General features: G+C 51.7%; 5 protein-coding genes across 5 annotated transcripts; 3 read left to right on the top strand and 2 right to left on the bottom strand.

Moving 5' to 3' along the window:
* The first annotated feature begins 243 nt into the window (after window positions 1–243).
* On the top strand, window positions 244–1,861 carry BDW74DRAFT_147137 (DUF3429 domain-containing protein). Its single transcript, XM_073723490.1, has 5 exons — window positions 244–296; window positions 432–661; window positions 726–770; window positions 872–1,096; window positions 1,176–1,861. Exons 2-5 carry the CDS (start codon window positions 446–448, stop codon window positions 1,596–1,598), a joined length of 909 nt encoding a protein of 302 aa, XP_073586978.1. The 5' UTR covers window positions 244–296; window positions 432–445; the 3' UTR covers window positions 1,599–1,861.
* A 98-nt stretch (window positions 1,862–1,959) lies between these two features.
* On the top strand, window positions 1,960–3,859 carry BDW74DRAFT_147136 (sucrase/ferredoxin-like domain-containing protein). The gene is made up of 2 exons (XM_073723489.1): window positions 1,960–2,660; window positions 2,741–3,859. The coding sequence occupies exons 1-2, from the start codon at window positions 2,277–2,279 to the stop codon at window positions 3,455–3,457; spliced, it is 1,101 nt and encodes a 366-aa protein (XP_073586977.1). The 5' UTR covers window positions 1,960–2,276; the 3' UTR covers window positions 3,458–3,859.
* A 625-nt stretch (window positions 3,860–4,484) lies between these two features.
* BDW74DRAFT_147133 (uncharacterized protein) lies at window positions 4,485–5,193 on the top strand. Its single transcript, XM_073723488.1, has 2 exons — window positions 4,485–4,534; window positions 4,605–5,193. The coding sequence occupies exons 1-2, from the start codon at window positions 4,492–4,494 to the stop codon at window positions 4,961–4,963; spliced, it is 402 nt and encodes a 133-aa protein (XP_073586976.1). The 5' UTR covers window positions 4,485–4,491; the 3' UTR covers window positions 4,964–5,193.
* Window positions 5,194–8,917: 3,724 nt separating this feature from the next.
* Window positions 8,918–9,672, bottom strand: BDW74DRAFT_98900 (uncharacterized protein). Its single transcript, XM_073734244.1, has one exon. It carries the CDS (start codon window positions 9,552–9,554, stop codon window positions 9,159–9,161), a length of 396 nt encoding a protein of 131 aa, XP_073586975.1. The 5' UTR covers window positions 9,555–9,672; the 3' UTR covers window positions 8,918–9,158.
* Window positions 9,673–10,963: 1,291 nt separating this feature from the next.
* On the bottom strand, window positions 10,964–12,530 carry BDW74DRAFT_98868 (putative C2H2 finger domain protein). The gene is made up of 4 exons (XM_073734243.1): window positions 12,178–12,530; window positions 11,933–12,124; window positions 11,798–11,877; window positions 10,964–11,744 (listed from the first exon to the last, which is right to left on the bottom strand). The coding sequence occupies exons 1-4, from the start codon at window positions 12,235–12,237 to the stop codon at window positions 11,159–11,161; spliced, it is 918 nt and encodes a 305-aa protein (XP_073586974.1). The 5' UTR covers window positions 12,238–12,530; the 3' UTR covers window positions 10,964–11,158.
* Window positions 12,531–19,331: the final 6,801 nt, after the last annotated feature.

Genomic DNA, 19,331 nt, shown 5'->3' with positions numbered 1-19,331 from the left:
CTCTCCGCGTTGCCCGCTTTTTCAGGCCTCAACCGTCAAGTCCATATGCAGTTAGGCGGCTAGGGCTGGAGACCTGTGCTGATAGCGGCGGAGCTCTCAGGTCCTTTCCGATAGCTGCCGGATTGCGTTGCCTGATGGCCTGGGACAGGATCTGCGGGGCTGGTGCTTGTCGCTCTCCGAACCGGCCATTACCGCACCTGCATAATATCACCTCGCCCATTCGTTGTGTCGAGGATAGATTGCTATCAACGCCAGGAAATCTCCGCTCTTTCGAGTCAACTCCCAACAGCTACAAGGTGAGCACCTCAATCGCAGCTGTTCTATATTGTCTGCCGCTTTTCCCGTCTCAATTGGTGCCAGACGTTGCCCACGAAGCTCTATCCGGTCTTTCCAGCGTTCGTTGCTAACGCAAGATCCCGGTGAAAAATCAGCTGCTCAGACAACAATGCTTTACCGACAAACCGCTGCGCGCTCTGTCCTCAGGGCTATCTCGAGCTCCAATGCCTCCGTGGCCCGCTCGTCGCTGGTGAACAATGTGTTCAAGGCTCAGTTGGCTACTGCCGCTCGCTCTCCCGCCCGCCCGACTGTGTCCCCAAGCCTCGCTCTGGCTGCTCGCAAGCCCGTCACTACCGCTCTCGTCCGATACGCCTCTACATCCAAGGTGAGAGAGTTGTTGTATTTTGGTCAAAATCTGGGGTCAATCGCTGATATGTGCTGTGCTTTAGAGCGACGAGGATGTTGATGTCATGGCTGGTATCAAGGGTGACGCGGTACGTATTAGCTCCATATGCTTCGTTTCCGGGTAGCTGGGAACATCTGGCGTCTTTTCCAGAGCTTGATTCAGCTAATTTGGATCTATGCTATTGTGTAGAAAGTTATCAAGGAGACCTTCAGCCTCGAGGGCGTCCCTAAGGACGCTCTTTACCTCGGCATGGCTGGTGTGATTCCATACCTCGCTACTTCCCTGGAGACCGTCTACCTCGCCTACGAGGTCAACCGCGCTCACGCTACCGGTGACGGTCTTATCTTCTCCGGCCAGAGCGCCGAGATGATGCTTCACATGCTCGAGCACGTCCAGGTCGGATACGGTGCTGTGGTGAGTACAACAAAGACCTGCTAAACACGGCATACGTTCGTGAAATCCGAAAATTGAGGATTAACCAAATGCGGCACAGATCCTCTCCTTCCTCGGAGCTGTCCACTGGGGTCTCGAGTGGGCTGGATACGGTGGTCGCTCCGGCTACAGACGCTACGCTGCCGGTGTCATTGCCCCCGCCGTTGCCTGGCCTACTCTGCTGCTCCCTGTTGAGCACGCCCTGATCACCCAGTTCCTCGCCTTCACCTTCCTCTACTACAACGACGCCCGTCTCTCCGTGAAGGGTCTCGCCCCCAAGTGGTACAGCATGTACCGCTTCGTGCTTACCTTCGTTGTCGGTGCCAGCATTGTCGCCACTCTTGTCGGTCGTGAGCAGATCTCTGGCATTGTAGCTAAGGAGCACAACATCTCCGACAAGATCAACGCTCTTCTCTACCTCCAGAAAAAGGAGAAGGAGGAGGCCGCTGCCCGCAAGGCTGAGCAGGAGGAGGACTCCGAGTAAATGCGTCGCCGTATAGGTACGTAAGCTTGTCAAGGTGATTTTGGGATGTATGGGGTTTGTGGCTGTAGATACCAACAGCAGGGTGACTGTAGAGAGACGCCTCTAGTCCCTTTTCTTTGTCATACTCGAGTTTCTTGTAGATTACGTGCGAATCAACCCAGTGGAACCTGGTGCTTTCCTTTGTTGACTCCATACACAGTAGTATTAAGCTCCGTTATTGAATTAGTCTACGGCAGAAGTATAAGCAGAGTATATATAGTGGGACTTGTTCCATAAAAGTTAGACGAAGCTTTAGAAGCTTCAGCAACCACAAGATATGAGACTGCGCCTCATTGGGAATATATATCTAGCAACAATATCAATTACGAGAGCAAGCCAGGTTTCTCCGACAGCTGCTCGGAGATAAATGCCAACAAGGTCGGATATCCGGTCCAACCCCAATTCTGGCGCCCAATCGCCCACCAGTTTCGGTTCAGTGATTGATAAGATCCGATCATTCTCACATCATCGCCCTCCACAATTCCGAAGCTCTGCCTATATTACTATTAAACCCTATGCTTCCACCCCCCACGTTAAATCCGAATTACTGATACATAGACCACCTACCCCTCCTCTCGCCGATCCAACCCCCTTCCGAAGAAAAAGCAAAACAAGAGAAAGTGAACAAGACCTAAAAAGATGCAGTCTCTCCTCCGCCGCGGCGCGTCCCTCTTCACACCTTCCCCCTCCCCCTCACCGGCGCAATCGAAATCCTCCACACCGGCCCGCGAAATCCGCAGCGCAGAGGACTTTGTAAAGGCCCCGGCTCCCGAGGAACTATTTAGCAAGACGGACCCGGCGACAGACGGCGAGGAATGCGAGCACGATTGTGCGACGTGTACGATTAAATACCCGGTCAAGTTTGATGTGGACCAGGAAGATGAGCTCTATGGGCATGTGAATGGGTGGTCGACGCACCTGCTTGTTGCGACGGGCAAGACGGATTGGGTCAGGGATGTTGCGGATGAAGAGGGCAGTGTGATGGAGGCTGTTGAACGGGGTGGTGTGGCGCCTTCGAATGGGGTGATTTTCTCTCGACATTCCAATTGGGATACATTGGGATGCATACGTTTTGGACCGAGGCTAATAACATTGCTTTGCAGAAACTGAAGCTGTCCGCGAGTAATATGCCCGTTCCGGATGAGCACCATTACCACGAAAAGGGCGAGCAACCGACCACAGTTCTCCTCTTACCGAGCTTCACGATCATCGACCATGTCACCCCGAAGCTTGTGCCGGATTTGATTCGGAACTTTGTCGACCCTGCTGTGACGAACACAACGCCGTTGAGCGGGGCGCCAGTCCCCGCGGAGGCAAAAGAAGAGGGAACCATGACTGAGGAGCAGGTTATGACATCTCTCCGGTCACGTCCCTGCCCGCACGCAGCCGTGATTCTGCTCTGCTCGCAGAAGACCAGAGACGCGCGGTGTGGACAGTCTGCACCGCTCCTGAGGAAGGAGTTTGACCGCCATTTGCGTCCGCTGGGTCTGCATCGCGACCTGGATGACGAGCGACCCGGCGGCGTGGGGATCTATTTTATCAGCCACGTCGGAGGACACAAGTACGCAGCTAATGTGATTGTGTACCGAAGACGCAACTTTGACTGGTACAAGGCCACAGAAGCTCAAGTAGCCGAGGCTGAGCCAGCGACTGCAAATGCCGCGGATGAGGGTGCCTCGCAGTGCATCTGGCTGGCGCGAGTACGGCCAGAGGACTGCGAGAACATCGTCCGGTATACCATTCTGCAAGGGAAGGTCGTAAAGCCGGGGACGCAGCTCCGGGGCGGCTTTGACCGGGAGAGAGGGTTGGTTAGCTGGTAGAGGCTCTGCTAAAACTAGATATAGAATGATATACATCTCAGTCCCGAAATGTATCCGACTTCACTCACTGACCCTATCGCCTTTCATTCCCTTGGCAAACATTGCCCACCTGCCTTTCAAGCTCATCGTTACCCATTTTGGTTCGGCAAAACCGGCCTTTCACCCAAGATCTTGAACCAACCGAACAAAAGCTCATGGTGCAGTTTTCCCAGAGCGGTCAGATCGCCAGGCAGCTCCAAACCGGACCGGCAGAAGCAGGAAGGTGAATAGTCCCTGATCGATAGGCCAAGCTGGAGAGCTGAAGCCATTTTTCCGTAGGCCCCCGTCGATGAACATCCCCGCTCTAGGTATGCATTGATTCCACGGGCTTCCCCAATAAAACCCCTCTAATGCTGCTAGCGAAGAGTGAGTATACCTCCTGACCGGCCCATTTCAAGCAAACGATCAACATCGAGCATGATGAAGAGTCAGGATAGCCCTCGAGCAGGCGTTCTAGGACCGACGACGACCCACAACCACCCCACCTCAGCCCCAACAATGCAGCCACCAGCGCAAAATGGTCTTGAGAAAGTTTCAAGGACAACGCAGCGGACGCTGGACGCAGATGCTGAATATTTCGGTGGCCTAGTCTAAAGGGAAGCTGATGGCTCTGATATCGAGACCTGTGAAGAATCTCTTCTCCAGATCCGCTCCGAGATCTGATCTCCGATCTCCGATAAGGTAGACAGATCCTCGATCAACCTCTTCAGGCCCATGGGCAGTTGTCCGATATGCAACACTGCTGATCGCGAGGGGCCATAGCCGGCCAGTGGCGACTCGCTCTGTACAGATATGAGTCTGACCTATCCACAATTTCAGCTTTCAACAGCAAGCCCGTGACGCAAAGTAAACCTCGGCCATACGGAATCTGGACAAACGAGCCAGGTCGCAAGTTTGGGTTTTAGGTCCTATCTTGCCTGCCTATATATACTCATGAGTGCCGTGGGGCTCCTGAGGTTGGTATCCCCCTGAACATACACCTCTTACACTTTCCCATGCAGCGAGATCTCGACTTCGCTATCCCAACAATACAGCCAGGTGTTATCTCCAACCTGCAAGACTTACACTTGACTGTTGACTGTTGACACTGACAACCCCTTTGTATCAGACAAAATGCCCGCCATCCAAATTACAACCAAAGCCGAATTCGACGCCCTGCTCGAATCCCACCCATACGTGACCCTCGAAGCCACCACCTCAAAGCATCTGCTAAACAAAATTCTGGACCCGACTTTTAACAAAAAAGCCGACGAGTATGCTTCCATCGCAGACAAATACGCCCTGGCCCGTTTCAACATCGATGAGATCCCTGAGCTTGCCGAGGAGCTCAGGACTAGGTTATATAAGACACCGATGCTGATCGACTTCAAAGACGGGCAGCGTCGTGAGCCGCAGACGGTGTTTGCACCCCAGTTGGTGCAGCAGTACGTTGACCGGTTTGCGGCGAAGGTCACTGAGGGGAAGTAGCTGGATACCTAGATGGCTTGAGGAGACAGTGGGTACAATTCTTTCGAGGAGGGAGATGTACGTAGCCAGCATGGGATAGAGCGGCGATGGTCTCCAGATGAGCATAGGCAATCATACACGACCATATATGCTCGGAATCAGTCTCAAAGTTCAACTCGTGGCCATCCAAAGTATAGTCATGACTTTGTTGGTCAGGCTTCCTCGGAGATAACCGCTCAAGATACGTCCAGGAGTAGCAATCAAAGGAGGCAAGCCGTCGTAAATGCAACCTGCACAACCACCCCGCTCCTCAACTCCCAGATGGCGAGCTGCATCGTACGGTCGGATATAAATCCTTAGGGAATCTGAGAGTTCACCGGGTGCTCTTCACTTCTCGACCATCTCCTCACCCTTCTAGAACCTGCGATATGTAACAAAGTAGTACCACCGCAACCTCACAGCCTGCAGCCCACACCTGACACTCCTTGTCTTTACTCCCACTTAGTACGCCCACAACTCCAGCCAGCCCATTCATCCAACGACTCCTCAACAGACCCAAAGCACAAAATATGCCCGTACTCCGGGCTCAGAACATCGCCCAGATCACGGAGCTCCTCAGCTCGCACCCCTACGTGGTTATCCAAGCCACCACAGCCTGGTGCGGACCATACAAAGCGATAAGACCCTAGTTAGACAGACATGCCACCGAGTACGAGTCCATGCAAGACAGGTACGCTTTCGTCCGCTTCGATACCGACGAGGTGGCGGACTATGTGTCTGAGTTGGACATCAGGAACATACCGGCCTTTTTTGCCTTCGAGAAAGGCGAGCTGGTGGAGAGATTGGCTGGGGCGAATTCAGCGGCGCTCAAGTAGATTGGTCCATATGATTGGGGTGAAGGCTGGGGGCGCTTGAACTGAGATATATGGTTTTCTGGGCCCATGGCCTTTGCAATGAGACGCATGAGCTTGTGCCGGGGTTGATGGATGGCCAAGCAGTGCTACCAAGGTGATGTCAGGTTTTGAAGTATTTAATTTCTATAATTGCAATGTCGATAGCGCTTCTAAAGGACTTGTTCCAAGCGGGGCTAAGACTACTCACCCTGTTCAGAGAGAGATACAAGGGTGCGCTGGATAGGCGCGATATACCCCTGCTGCCATCACCCATGGACCATATCTCTAGATATATTCCATCAAGTTGAAGTACAGCTAGCCTTGCAGTCCAGTCCTACCTCGCCATCAGGTAGAACAGTTACACTTGCAAACCCCTATTACTCGAGTCCGTACTCCAGCAAGCTCTCAGCTGAAATAGACCTATTTATAGAATCCAAGGCCACCTATCCTTTCTGATGATAATTGCAGATACCCTGAATCGCCGCCCAGATGCCCGTCATGACTGCATCGAGGTAGTACTCTGCTCTGCGGTGAGCGACTAGCGAGCAGGCAGGCAGGAAGCTATCGGCAATGTGGCTTGGGGACCCAGGAGTGCGTTGTTCTCTATAGTGCACTGCATACTCGAATTATTGTCAGTAATAATGGCTCAAAGCCGGGGAGTTTATCCTAAAAAACCGTCGTCGACTTGACTTGATTTGACTTGACTCCCTGCACCACCCTGCAGGAGCACTCGGGAATGTTGCCCTATGTAGCAATTTTTAGCCCTAACTCGAGCGTGCAGACCAGCGACATGCACAAAATTGACAGGGATGGTTACCCGCTAGTCTGAGATCCTTACTCTAGTCGACGTGATGGTAGTCGTAGACTGATAGTCCAAGAATTGGTCGCCGAGCTTGATAAAAAGAGCCAGCAACGAGGCTGCTTGGGTGCCTAATGTAGTGAAGAGCAACCTGACAATGGCCATAAACGGCCCTAAGAGATGGACGAACTTGGTTTGGAGCCTTGCGCAGTAGACTAAGTGCCAGTGTGGTACCATCGAGTTATGGGCGACGTCGCGATACTTACCTCGGGCAGGAGGAGAAACAATCTCCATAGGGCTCCAGGCAGACGCATATCTCAATTGCGAGTCATACTGCTGAAGCCAAGCCTATCTATCGACTGTATCCCCTGTCCTTCAAAAACGCGGTGTATAGGACGGAGTTTCGGAGTACACCGTCTCGTAGATCGGATCAACACCCAGCGCCCGAAACTAGAAACCCGTCGGGTCTCCTGAATCAGTCGACGGACCCCCGATTAACTCATCATACGTATGGAGTAGATCAAAGTTCCAGCATTATTGTTTGGACCTTCGATCTTCAATTCCACTCCCAGCCTTCCAAGCAGTGGAGCCAGGGACAGGAAAGCCAAGACCAGATGCCCCATCGACTGCCCCAGGACAGAAGTAGACTAGAGTCTCAGTCTCACATGGAGCCCTTCACGTTTCTCCGCGGAGAAGTATTGCAGAATCGCAGATTGACACGATAGGCCATGCATGTGGTCCAGTTACGGCGTATGCAGGGTGACGACGGAGGCGCTCATCGTCAACTTTTCTCGGGCAAAAAAAGCCCAGCGGGAGCATGTACAATCGCAATTGCCTTTTCTGTAGCTAGGGCTGCGGTTGCGGGGAGGAAATGGAGACTCCGGAGTGGTGGGTTGTACTTCCGAGAGGGTTCAATAGAACGCCACAGCACAGGACTCCGTAGCTACACTACTAGCCCGCTGGCTGTGGCAGTACATGCCTTGTTTTCGGGCAGCGGCTGCAGCTTACCGACGGTATATTCCGCACATAGATGGTGTCGGGTAGGTGATAGAGGAAAAGGAGAGTGGGGATAAGAACGGGCAGGGGATGGAGTATACAGTATTCCAAATATTGATTGAGGTATTGAAGGTACCGGCTGATTTCACTTTGCCGTGGCGGTGGTCCGGTGTGTACGTCCCATGGGTGGAAATAACCTTAAGGGAAAGTGACGGGCCTGACGGCGGGAAGCATGGGCCTGAATCGCGCTGTTTCGAATGTTAATGTTGTTCCAGAGCTTCTGATGCATGGATGGCTCCACGCTTACCCATCTGACCCCCCACGCCTTCTCGACCGAGATACTCCGCCTGCCCGATGTTAGTTCTTCGTGTATACATCGAAGTCTCAGTATCGAAGAGGATTTGCAAATATTGAAGAGACTGACGCGGCATACATATGTCGATAGTTTTACTAGTTCTATACCATTAGCTTGGAACAAACGCAATTTACGAGTTGGCCAGTCATATTCCCAGGAAGCCAAAACCAACAGTGTATGGCTGTGGGGATTGGTGGCTGACTGTCTATCACTGACAGGGATGTTGGCCGGAGAAGAGTTCCTTGAAGAACTGCCAATCGAAAGTCAAACAATCGCATTCATCCTAGATGCAACTGTCAGCCTGCCACAGTCATTGTACACACGCTATTGCGCCAACCCCCGGTACCTTGGCAGTTGCATGTCCCAGCAGTAAGGTGCATCACATCTGACTCGAGGTTCCGTGTCCAAGGTTCCTTTACCTTGGCTGCCTCGCTTGCAGCTGCAGCTGCATTTGCATCCGCCTGCAAGGCGTCTCGTTTCGTGGCCTTGGTGTCCTTATCGTGAAACGAGTGGAGGAACTTTCGCTTTCGCTTAGAGACGGGATGATATCGTCCGTATATATCAGTTTTGACCTCAGCCACAATGCTTTGTACGGACGGAAGGTTGATCCGAGAAATTGATGTCGGGACCGAAGGGTTATCTCGCCCCCAACCATGATGACCACACGAAGCGCCTATAGCCGCCAGCCCCATCCGTGAGTCGACCGATGTAACTAGTCAGTGGAGCATCTCCATGTCAATGTGGCGCGGGCTGGCTTTAGTAAAGTTAAAGATTGGGTAGCGGCTATTAGGTCCCGCGATTCTCCCCGGTAGCCTCAAAAAGGAGATTCATAGCGAAATGGGAACATCTCCATTTAGCCTAATGCCATTTACCAGCTGTAGTAGGGACCTGCCAGATGTGGAAGCAGGGGAGGACGGAGTGGAAGAATTCCGTAACATAGGAGCTCCACTAGATGTAGAATCTGTATAGGCTAGAAGGATCGAAGGCCGGAAGGGACCACGGCCAAGAGCTTATGGACCCAGGGCGCGGCAATTGGATATGGAGCCGGGTACCGTCCGGAATTTCATGTTGAGCTTCATTTCTCAACATCTGGATTCTATATAAAATATGCCGAGGTAAGTTCGACCCCTTGAGTCATGGGTATTGGTACCAGACGGAGATAAAGAGTCATGGTCAGGATGAGAACTCCGGATGACAGGAGTCAGGAGGATAAGGCTCAGTCAGGAACAGCCCCGTAACTCCATTGCTCCGGACTCCATTCCCACCTTCCGAGAGCTTAGGCGCAAGCTTAATCGACAACCCGGAGCAATATTCCTGGGACATATCCAAGCTCGACAAGGATTCCCCAGCATCACTCATCTCGCAATGTACAGAGCGGTGTACCGTGTACAGTAATCGTCGGTCAGCGCAAGGCTCCAAGTAGCCCCCAAATTCTGTACAGTAGTCATTAGCAGACGGAGTAAATCGAACCAAAACATATCGAATTCCAATAAATGGCGCGCCTACCAGCCCCACCGCACCGCTAAGCAGATCAGGCAGAAAAGTCTCCGTGCCTTGGTTTTGGAACATATCTTGGGATTTTGAGACGCGATCACGCAGATGCGCAGCCCCATAGTATCTGGCGTCTGTAGCTAGTGTACGGAGTACTGCGACGCGGCGTAGAAATCGAAGCCATTGTAGACGGGATGGGTGCTAATCGAGACCGAGAGAATGGAGATTAATAATGTGATTGATGAATGGCGACAGCCGACGACGATCGTTAGCAGTCGCGTTTCCTGGAATCCTTTCTCCTAGCTGCTTGACTGGTCAAGTGTTCCCCGGAATTTTTATCCATGTGGAGGGCTCGTAAATGACACTGATAGGCCTGTTAGCTAGCTGCCAGGCATGTATGTGTATCTGTAGCCGCCCCTTATCAAATGCACAATGCACATTCTCCTGCCTTACCCAGTTCCAAGGATAGTGTGCATAGCTAGGGGTATACTTCGTATAGCTCTGCATACAGCTAACTGATGCCTTACTGATGCCACATGGAGTAACGGGCTGCTGTCGATCGCAAGCCACGCCGGGGTTATTCGTAAGTACTGGTAAATCGGGGATGTGGCCACGCTCCATGAATCTGGACTGATAGGCTTTGTTGGAACATAGATTAGGAAGAATGGTATCCTGGAGAACTCGAGAGTCACATTCCAGTACTCGCCGGAGTTCTTTTCCCACTCCAGAGCGATTGTCGGCCGGGATTTTGAGAAAGAGTGGTTGACTCGCAGTGTCTGTCAGGAGAGGTGGGGACCCGAAGCTGTCGACTCTGGGCTGACGTCATCACAAGCATAGCTTCGATCTAGCGAGATTTACTGGAGTAAGAGGAATGGCCGCTTACTGTTTCCATTATCAAACACAAAAAGATGAATACGAGCGGAGAGTAAATATATTAGATGAATGCACGTAGGCAGCAAATTTCGTGAGGATCGGCCATCTGCTGCTGCACCCTTGTCGGGCCACTCTATTCAGAAACGAAGATCACTAGCCGCAAGTGAGCTGAGATTGGTGAAATTTCATGAGATTGACGGTCTCGGGCGATGGCGGAAGTATGCTGGATTGGTGATCGGCGTCCTGGACTGTCCGTGATGGATACGGCCAGTACTACGGATAGCAGCGCCTGGACTACTCCTACTACGGAGTACCGCACAATTATTTTCAAACGCGCCACTGCCGACCATCTTGACGTCTTCACTAGAATTAGCTACATTCCACATGAGTCACTTCGTGATGCCGAACTCCGATGCTGACCGAGATAGTAGTGCAGACTAGACGAAACACCCCCAGAACAAATTGATGACAGGAAAATAATGTATGGTATCAAACATGTGACAAACGCCTCTCCACTGCCTTTCAACACAAAAATCAAGCTAGTCAAGGTGACAGCGAAATAAACAAAACAGGCCGGTAGCAGAAGCCTCAAGATTACAACGACTGGCTCGTAAAGGACAGATGTAGACAGACAGAAAGGAGATGTCCAGCATTCTAATGCTCAGATTTCGGAGATTGTTCGTGACACATAGCCATCGGTAAGCGCGAGGGCTTCCGGGGCTGTTGTTCTGACGGAGTAAAACTGTAAAACCCAACCAAGGCTCATTCATAAATTGGGGGTTCGGCGTGGTCCGACCCGAAGGCCACGCTTAGCAACCGGTTCCAAGGAAAGCAAAATCCGTCCCCTCCGGTTGATTTAATAGTCGCATGACAGGAGGTTTGTATTCAAGATTAGACGCATACGGCATAGGCGGGTGACTTTCCACCGTCGGTGAGGTGTACACCGGCTGCTGGTATTCCACTGGCACGAAACCCATACGGTGTGGGTCAAACCCTTGGCTCTGCTGGTGGTGATGTTGTTGCTGATGTTGATGGTGCTGCTGTTGGTGCTGCTGATGTTGTTGCTGTTGTTGCATCAGTTGCATGAACTGCTGCACTTGCTGCACCTCAACGGACGAGGTAACGGGGATATTACCATGGACGATCGGCGGTTGTTCCTGCATATTAACTGGGCGCATCGGTAGGTTTTGCTGGTTATAGAATTCCTGGGTCGGTGTAGTAGCATTGGGGAAGTAGGCTTGTTGTGTAAGCATATATTGTTCGTTCGGGTGAGGGGTGTTGGTGGGATCAGGATAAGAATGTTCTGAAACTGTTTCTTCAGACGGCATTCGAGCCATCGTCCCTAGGGGGTGAGTGCGATGTTGATGCTTTGTAAGGGTGGTCTTGCGACAAAAGCTTCGGCACATTAGCTATGCACCATGGACGTGGTATTATCTACAAGTTCATACCTTTTGTCACATCGAGGTTCCTGGCAGATGTAAGGACGTCTTCCCGTATGGATCCTGCGATGACGAGCAAGACTAGAGGACTTTCGAGCAATCAGCAATGGTCTTTGAGATGGTTAGAAGAGCGCAGGGTCATACATCAGAAAAGGCTTTGCGGCAACCTTCATGGTCGCAGACATGAGGCTTCTCTCCGGTGTGAGTCCGGTGGTGCACGGTCAAAGCACTCCGTTGGATGAAACTCTTATGGCAGTCTTTGTAGTTACATTGGTACGGTCGCTCGTTGGTATGTATACGATAGTGTCTGCCAAGATCTGACTTGCGATTGAATGACTGAGACCTGTTAACAAGAGAGTGGTGAGAATAAGAAATACGCAGAGCATTACCTTTCCACAGGGAGATTTATTCCAGGGGCACCTGAAGTCGCGTCCACTGCCAGGAGCCATGTCGTTGAACGATCAGAGGGCGCGGGAGGACTGATGATCGGGAAGTTTAGAAAGTGTGGGGATGGGCCCAGACAGCGAAAAAAGACTCCAGAATATGGCCCGAGGAACGAGACACAGAGACTAGAATCTAGGTTTTGTCGAAAAGTGGCAATGATTCTGATGGGAGAAGCAAAGGATGACGAAAAAAAAAGTAGCCTTCGAGTGGCCAACTCAATGGCCACGGAAAGCTGGGAGAGAGGGTCGGACGAGCGTAGAGTTGGGTTGAGGGAAGAAGATTGAGGGGAGGGAGGAGAAGAAAGCCACAGGAAAAAGGAATCACAAAAAAGGATCGGAGGTGACAAGGACAAGGTTATCACAGGAAAGTTAAGGCCAGGATGCGGCGTTTGGCCGGCCGGGAGTCTGGACAGAGGCAGAAACGAGCTCAAGGAATGAGAATGATGGATCGACGGAAGTCACGGTGCTGCTGGTGCTGACTTTGAGGCTGGAACATAATATATCACTAGCGAAGTGACGGTAATAATAGAAAGCCAGGGAGGGATAATAGAAGAGCGTGATATATAGGTATAGTAAGCTGCTGCTGCTGCTGCTCAAGGTTGCAACTTGGTGATACGACAGTCGAGCCAGAAGCCGAGGCGAGCGACTAGTATAAATAGAAGGTCTTGGGAGATAAAGTAGTGGAAAATAAACGGCTCGGTTTCTGCTGCTCCAGGTAGACGGCAAAACAAAACAGAGCACATATGCCGTGTATTTTCCAATGCAGAAGAGTAACTCAGTATAAGTAAGTAGTGTTGGAGCTGGCTGGTCGCAAGGTGATCCTCAGGCCAGAACAGTAGGTCAAGCTGGCTAGCCTTCGACGACCTAGGCTGACTCCAGAGGTGGAGAAGGGTGAGTGCAGAAGGGGAAAAGAAAGAAACAAACGAGGGTAAGCGGAGTGGTAATTTACGGAACAGAAATAGCGGCCCTCTAATATTAATATTATTCTTATTCGTTCTGGGAGAAGGGCGATTTTATGGAGGGAAACTCCTGAGCAGGGCGAATCTCAGAGAGGGGGGTGGACTCACTCGCACAAAAACGAGGCATATTATTAGCGGAGAGGCGGATTAGCGCTCGTACCTAAACTGCTAGGCGCAGATGGTCCCATCCAGACTAAATGATAATATAACGCTATCTCGCTGCTGTCTCTTCTGCTCACTGCTCTCACCCTCAAACTGACAGCTTGGGCTCGGAATGGGAGAGGGAGGGAGGGAGTGGGACGTGCCCGGGGTAGACGGAAAGACTAAGGGAGAGGCCGAGCTGTACCACTTTGGCACCTCGATCAATTGGCACCAGCCAGACAGACGCAGAGGAGGGGGACACATCCCCCCACCCTCTTGCAGTGCCTGGCCAAACTTCCAGAGCATCGACCGAGCCCAATCAGCGCCGGCCGAACCCAAGGCTGGCAGCGTCCCTAGTCCGGGGACAGTTTAGCCTGGGTTGATTGGAAATCGCAGGCAGCCTCCCGGCCTGGCAGCAAATCAGTTCCAGGACTGTTTGGCAACCCGGCAAAATTACCGCCAGAGTCCGGCCGTCAAGGCTTCGGCAGGCGTTTCATGGATCAGCTCATCCCTTTCTAGTTTCGTATGGGTTTGCGAGAGGCGACAGCTGGGGAATAAGGTTTCATGACAGGAGTCTCCCCGGTCTCGTCGCTCGCTGCACTGCTCAGTCTGGGGGCGATCCCTCAACCCGCGGCTGTGAACGCTCGACGGATGCTACCAGATTGACGGTCCAAAAGCCAAACAAAGTATTACTCCACACAATAAGATCGGAAGACAGAGAATAAATAATTTGGGAAGAAAGGAGTCAAACTACCTCCCAAGTTCCCAAGCCCCGGGATCGAAGTCGCTTCGGAAGCAAACAAACTGGCCAGCACTCGCCGACGCAACTCACCACTTTCTGACTTCTGGGATGCAGCGACCGAACAAGCCGTGACTGTCAAACGGTTTGCCTTGCCCCGGTCTGATTGAGGGTCTCAGGAAATCAGACTCTCAAGCCCCAACTCTCGACTTTATCGCCCAATTGTCGGCTACGAGTTGAGTTTGTGGAAAGCCAGGGTCCTCCTTCCGCTATCCGCTGTCAACACCTTGTACCCTGATAACCCAGGAACTTACTGCCTTGAGAGAACAGGGATCTTCAGGCTATTTAGTCTCGGATTTTCAAAGCCCGAAAACGCCTTTTATCGATTCGTCTTCTGGGTAGATGTTGGCCTCGAGGACTAAACCTTGATACCTAATATATCTTCGGCCGACTATGGTGAATCGACTGTGCTACGTCGAAAGCCGCCACGGTTTCCCCCGTCTTCTATTCTTGGTACATAGATACACGCCGGATTGATAACTGAATCTTCTCCAGCAAGTTTTGACCGAGGCTGCCGAACCTCGTGCCTCAGAGCTTGTAGCGATAGCTCAGGGGCCGAATTTTAATAATGGCAATAGGTATGTATCGGGCCATCTTTCCGCTACCTTGAAGGCGACCTCCCACAGTGGCTCCGGATTGGGGTGCAGACATCCATTTCGCCTCCGAATCGAGACCAGGAAAGAAAGGCCAGACCCAGCCAGCCAGCGCCATGTCTGACGTTGAATCCCCACGTGGCTGTGTTTCGAATCTCGCCTGCTACTGTATGTACTCCGTATCTACCTCGCAACGGCGTATGCTCGGAGATTCGGGACGATCTTACTATCTCAAAGCCTCAAGCTCGATGGCCGCGCAACTCAGCTGAATAAGGCTGTCGTAATCATCTGGGATAAGCTCACGCTGATCACCGGTTCAAATAACAACAGCTTCATATCTGCCGGCTCCTTTCCATCCGCATTTGTCGAAGGATCAGCGTCAGCCCAACTCTCAGGATCCTACGAACCACAAGCGTCTCTCAACGCCTTTTTCAACTCTCCTATCATCGGGGACGATGCCCGTCGATCTCCATTGACAATAAAAGCCTCACTCTTATCGACCGTCGGTCGTCAGCAATAATTATCGTACCCATCATGCCACCGCTGTTTGGCAGTCTACTAGTACTTTGCAATTTCCATGGTTATGAACGGGGCCTGTGGGACAGCGGGTATATCCGCCAGCCATTCAGAGTGCTGACAGATTGAAGACATTCTCGCTTGTTTCGTTATGACGTCCTATCCGAACCAGGAAGTCTCGGCGATAAGGACGGGTAAATCGGGTTCTCAGTCTGATAGATCAGGAAGAAGTCCCAGATTCACGAACAATGAGAGGGCCCCTCCTATAGCCACGCGTTCGTCCCAAAAGCACCGCTTAGATCTGATTTGTGGCTGCACTATGCGAGATCCGTGTGCTCAGACGATGTGAAGAAAATCTCCTCCTGCTCATTGACTTTATGTGGAGCTCTCCGCATCTGATCGTATGGGAGTCGATGCGCGAATGAGAAGCAGGAAAGTGGGCGACAAGAAATCGATCGTCTGTCAATGGGCCCCTCTTGTCTTGATGACAAGTGTTGGCTTCTCCAATTCTCGAGGACCTGCGGTGTATGTTCGTCCCTCAATTTCAAATCCCGTGCCTTGTCTCACCATCCTCGTGAGGCTCAAGGAAAGAAGATCAGCAGACACAACAACGACAAGGCGTACGTGCAGTACTATGAAAACAGGGTAAGCGAAACTCTCTTTAACCACATTAACGTTCGCGAGTCGTTGGAGTTGGTCTCGGCCAACGTGGGTGCCCTCAGGAGTCAGACACCAGACTTAGACTTCATTAGCATTGCCACATGGAAGGCTGAAAGGGGTCCACGGGGCTAGCGATGATCGGTAACGAGGATAATAGTTTGGAAACAAAATCCTTACTCCCTAGTCGTCCAAAGTTCTTCCGGCAGGTCCGAACTTGGCCTGCCCAGCAATATACACATATCAAATCTCAGCGGCTGAGTAGGAGGATGTTTCTCATTTCTCATCATTGGCAGAAGTTGGGAAAGCGAATAAGATTCGAGGTCAGAATCGGCTTTGGTATAGTGCCAACGCCACCCAATAACCGAGAAATAGACTATTCTGTTCTGTGTCACGCCAACCGGGCTGCGATTGGCATCTGCGTATACGCATTTGAATTGGGACTCTGAGGTGGGAGGTTTGTCAATCTGCAAATGAGAGAGCGCTGTCAAGGCTGCTGTGCATCTCACACAGTAGGACGGCCGACGCCACAAGTTTCTTCCAGGCATCCCATAGGAGTCGGACCTTGGATTTTGCGTTTGAAGTAGGGAAGAATATGCAACGTAGATCTATGAGGGACTCGATAAGGTGCCTCATAGGGAAGTTTGCACCTCTATGTCGAGTCGGGGTAGGATTTACTCCGAGGCCTACCCGGTATCTCAAATGCCTGAAGCCAAGTCTAGTCTGTAGACCACTCTGTACGGAGTAGCAGACTTCAGGAGGATCCTTGGAATGGTGTGATATAACCTTAGCTGAGACTGAAATTGATGAATTGACCTCTGGAATGCGATCATCCCGAACCCAGGGGTCTGGTCATTGGTCCTGCCAGTGTCAGATTGAGAGCATTAGACGCCTGGAACCTAAGTCCGCTATCTCCTTCGTATTCTGCTGCTACTAACTTAGCACCCGTTGTTAGTTCTTCGCTTCAAACAATGCAGGACACACCGTCGAATCCTTCCAAGTCCATCCTTATGTTAGTTAATCTGGATTGAGTCAGGAACTTGTCTCGGCTTGTCTCATCTTATCGCATTGTCAGCAATATCACCTCCTGCGTAATCCGCTAGTTGGATGAGGACATTTACCGCGCTCACCAGCCCTCGCAACGAGAACTATCGTCCACGCCGGATTCTTCGCCCATAACGGTTAGTGATGGAACGATCGAGACAACAGAGCGATTGAATTTGCGACAAGCGGAAGAGAGGTGAGTCACTTCCAAGTTCTAGCTTCCCTTGTCGGTTGTCCAATCGCCTCCGGATAAAGTCAATAGCTTTCTTGGACCTCTGTACCTGATACCTGCCTATCCCGCCAAAATCCTCGGTCGCCGAATCTGGAAGGAGGCTCCTGTTGCGCCCTCTCGATGCCGTCTTTTCCCACCCCTCCCTGGCGTCTCGATGCGACATGCTGATTCGGCTGGGGGACGCCATTGGCTTCTTCCCGTTATTGGTACCCCGCATTTAGCTGCGACAGGATGGAGACATCGTGGTCTTGGTATTTGACGGATTCTTAGGCACGTCGCTAATGCGCGCGGCATCCCCCGGAAAACGCCCCAACTTCTGTTCTCCGGCCGGGGAGCTTCACGAGCGGCGATGGAATTAGCGCTCGCTCAATGACTCGCATCAGCCTTGTTGGTCCGCTTTATACCTAATCGAGCAGTCATCGCCCTTCTAGGGCAATTCAGTGAGAGCGGATCGCTCATCGAACCATGAACAGGAACCAGGTACTTTCAAGAAATCAGAGATGACGTTCAGATGCGCACATTTTCTGTCAGACCTGCAGTTGCTATGACAGAAAACCTCCATCATTGCAGATACTTCTCTTTGATTTGTTCCAGGGTACCTTGCGGATGCGCTGTTCCTTCAAATAGAAAATGGGTGAGCAAGCGGGGGTCGCCCAGTCTAATTCAATGACTACGCCGCTCCGTGGTATCTGCGTCGAGGCTTGGGTGTCGGAATCGCCCCGTCAACTAGTAAGGATCCTGGCCGACACCTAGCCAAAAAAAAAAGCCAACCTGCGATTGCGAACACGAGCTCGAATGTTGGGACTAAGAAATTAGATGATGCAGGCGGTTTCCCGGAGCCAACGGCCTACAGTTACCCACTTGAGCTTCATGGGAGCCGGCGAGCGAAGAATAGTCGGTTAACTTACGCCGACTATTGAATAACTTTCCTAATGATCATGGTGCTCAACTGTCGGTGAGTCGACCTTTCGCCATTGAGAGCACATGGAAACTCGAGGCGGCGCTGCTTCTGAGTGATCGAGTTTAGCCAGAGTGTTCTAGGCAACAAAGACAATGAATCCTTCGTCTGAGCTAGCAAAAATTCGTCCCTTGCATGTCTCACTCGGTAGGTATCTGCTCTCCCGCCCATATACATCAAGTGAAACTCGGCGGTCGACGGGGTACACCGGAGGACTAATCAGGTCGAAGAAGCCATTATCTGTTCTGTGCCCCGGAATCTCCGGGCCGTCAGCTATCTGGCCGTCACTTGAACAGTCGTTGACTGGAATGGCCACTTGTCGAGCCGTTCCACGATCGTTCAGCCCGGATCATTATCCTAGTTCGAAGCGACCAGGGTAAGCTCCCGAGGTATTCTCATATGCGGCCACGATGCGGTGGTCTCGGTCTCAAATCAGATCCACTTCTTCCTTCGGGCTTCAACGGCAATGTCCTCCTTTCAAAAAATCGGTGTACATGTTGATATTCAGATATTGAGACCGAGCGCACCTTTGTTGAATGCTTATAGGCCATGAGGTAGTTAAGGGTCGGTCCGCTGTGGATCATGTACCCACGCCTCCTCTCTTTACTCTTTATGCCTTCAAAGCTCACGGACCAAGTGGGCGGAATTGTGCCGGAATTAGCATTCCGAAAGTTTCAAACGGCGTGCAACCAAATTATGAATCTGAGGATAACACGGCTCTCCATGATCGATTCTGGATACGGTTTGTTACAAAGTTACCATACTTAGCCGTTTCCGTTTCAAATGCTTACCACCGTATAGTGCATCTTTCTCGGCCGCACTACCCCAGGTTTTATTATACTTTTTGCTATAGAAGCTATAGCTCAGTCTGCATCATATGCTTCCGGCCGCCTCCCGGCGTGAAACTCTGCGGAAAAGTCAGCATCTGATCCGGTCGCGTCATTTGGCTGCCCTTGCTGTTTCGATGCAGGGTCATATGGAAGTGCGCCATATACTTATACATGGGTTGCTGGTAGTCGGGCGTCTCTCGTATGACCAATAGAGCCCGTGATTGTCCCGTCTCTGGGCCTTCGAGGATCCCAGATTCGACTTGATCAATGACGTGCGCTTCCCTTTGGGAGGCATCCCCGAAGACTCAGCACTTGGCGGCAGTCCATATTGAGCACTAGCAACCTCAAGCCAGGTAATCAGGCAAAGGAAG

This window comes from Aspergillus multicolor, assembly GCF_047715735.1.
Source record: "Aspergillus multicolor strain CBS 133.54 unplaced genomic scaffold BDW74scaffold_4, whole genome shotgun sequence".
NCBI classification, from domain to species: Eukaryota; Fungi; Ascomycota; class Eurotiomycetes; order Eurotiales; family Aspergillaceae; genus Aspergillus; species Aspergillus multicolor.
The sequence above is the reverse complement of the archived record's forward strand: the minus strand, read 5'-3'. Positions and strand labels throughout refer to the sequence as shown.

Excerpts from the sequence above, each read along its gene's own strand:
- BDW74DRAFT_147137 (XM_073723490.1), top strand. The coding sequence starts at position 446 with ATGCTTTACCGACAAACCGCTGCGCGCTCTGTCCTCAGGGCTATCTCG. Across the intron at positions 662-725 it reads GATACGCCTCTACATCCAAG|AGCGACGAGGATGTTGATGT; the intron begins GTGAGAGAGTTG and ends GCTGTGCTTTAG. Across the intron at positions 771-871 it reads CTGGTATCAAGGGTGACGCG|AAAGTTATCAAGGAGACCTT; the intron begins GTACGTATTAGC and ends GCTATTGTGTAG.
- BDW74DRAFT_147136 (XM_073723489.1), top strand. The coding sequence starts at position 2,277 with ATGCAGTCTCTCCTCCGCCGCGGCGCGTCCCTCTTCACACCTTCCCCC. Across the intron at positions 2,661-2,740 it reads GTGTGGCGCCTTCGAATGGG|AAACTGAAGCTGTCCGCGAG; the intron begins GTGATTTTCTCT and ends ATTGCTTTGCAG.
- BDW74DRAFT_147133 (XM_073723488.1), top strand. The coding sequence starts at position 4,492 with ATGCAGCGAGATCTCGACTTCGCTATCCCAACAATACAGCCAG. Across the intron at positions 4,535-4,604 it reads TATCCCAACAATACAGCCAG|ACAAAATGCCCGCCATCCAA; the intron begins GTGTTATCTCCA and ends CCTTTGTATCAG.
- BDW74DRAFT_98900 (XM_073734244.1), bottom strand. The coding sequence starts at position 9,554 with ATGTTCCAAAACCAAGGCACGGAGACTTTTCTGCCTGATCTGCTTAGC.
- BDW74DRAFT_98868 (XM_073734243.1), bottom strand. The coding sequence starts at position 12,237 with ATGGCTCCTGGCAGTGGACGCGACTTCAGGTGCCCCTGGAATAAATCT. Across the intron at positions 12,125-12,177 it reads ATAAATCTCCCTGTGGAAAG|TCATTCAATCGCAAGTCAGA; the intron begins GTAATGCTCTGC and ends AACAGGTCTCAG. Across the intron at positions 11,878-11,932 it reads GCCGCAAAGCCTTTTCTGAT|TCCTCTAGTCTTGCTCGTCA; the intron begins GTATGACCCTGC and ends ATTGCTCGAAAG.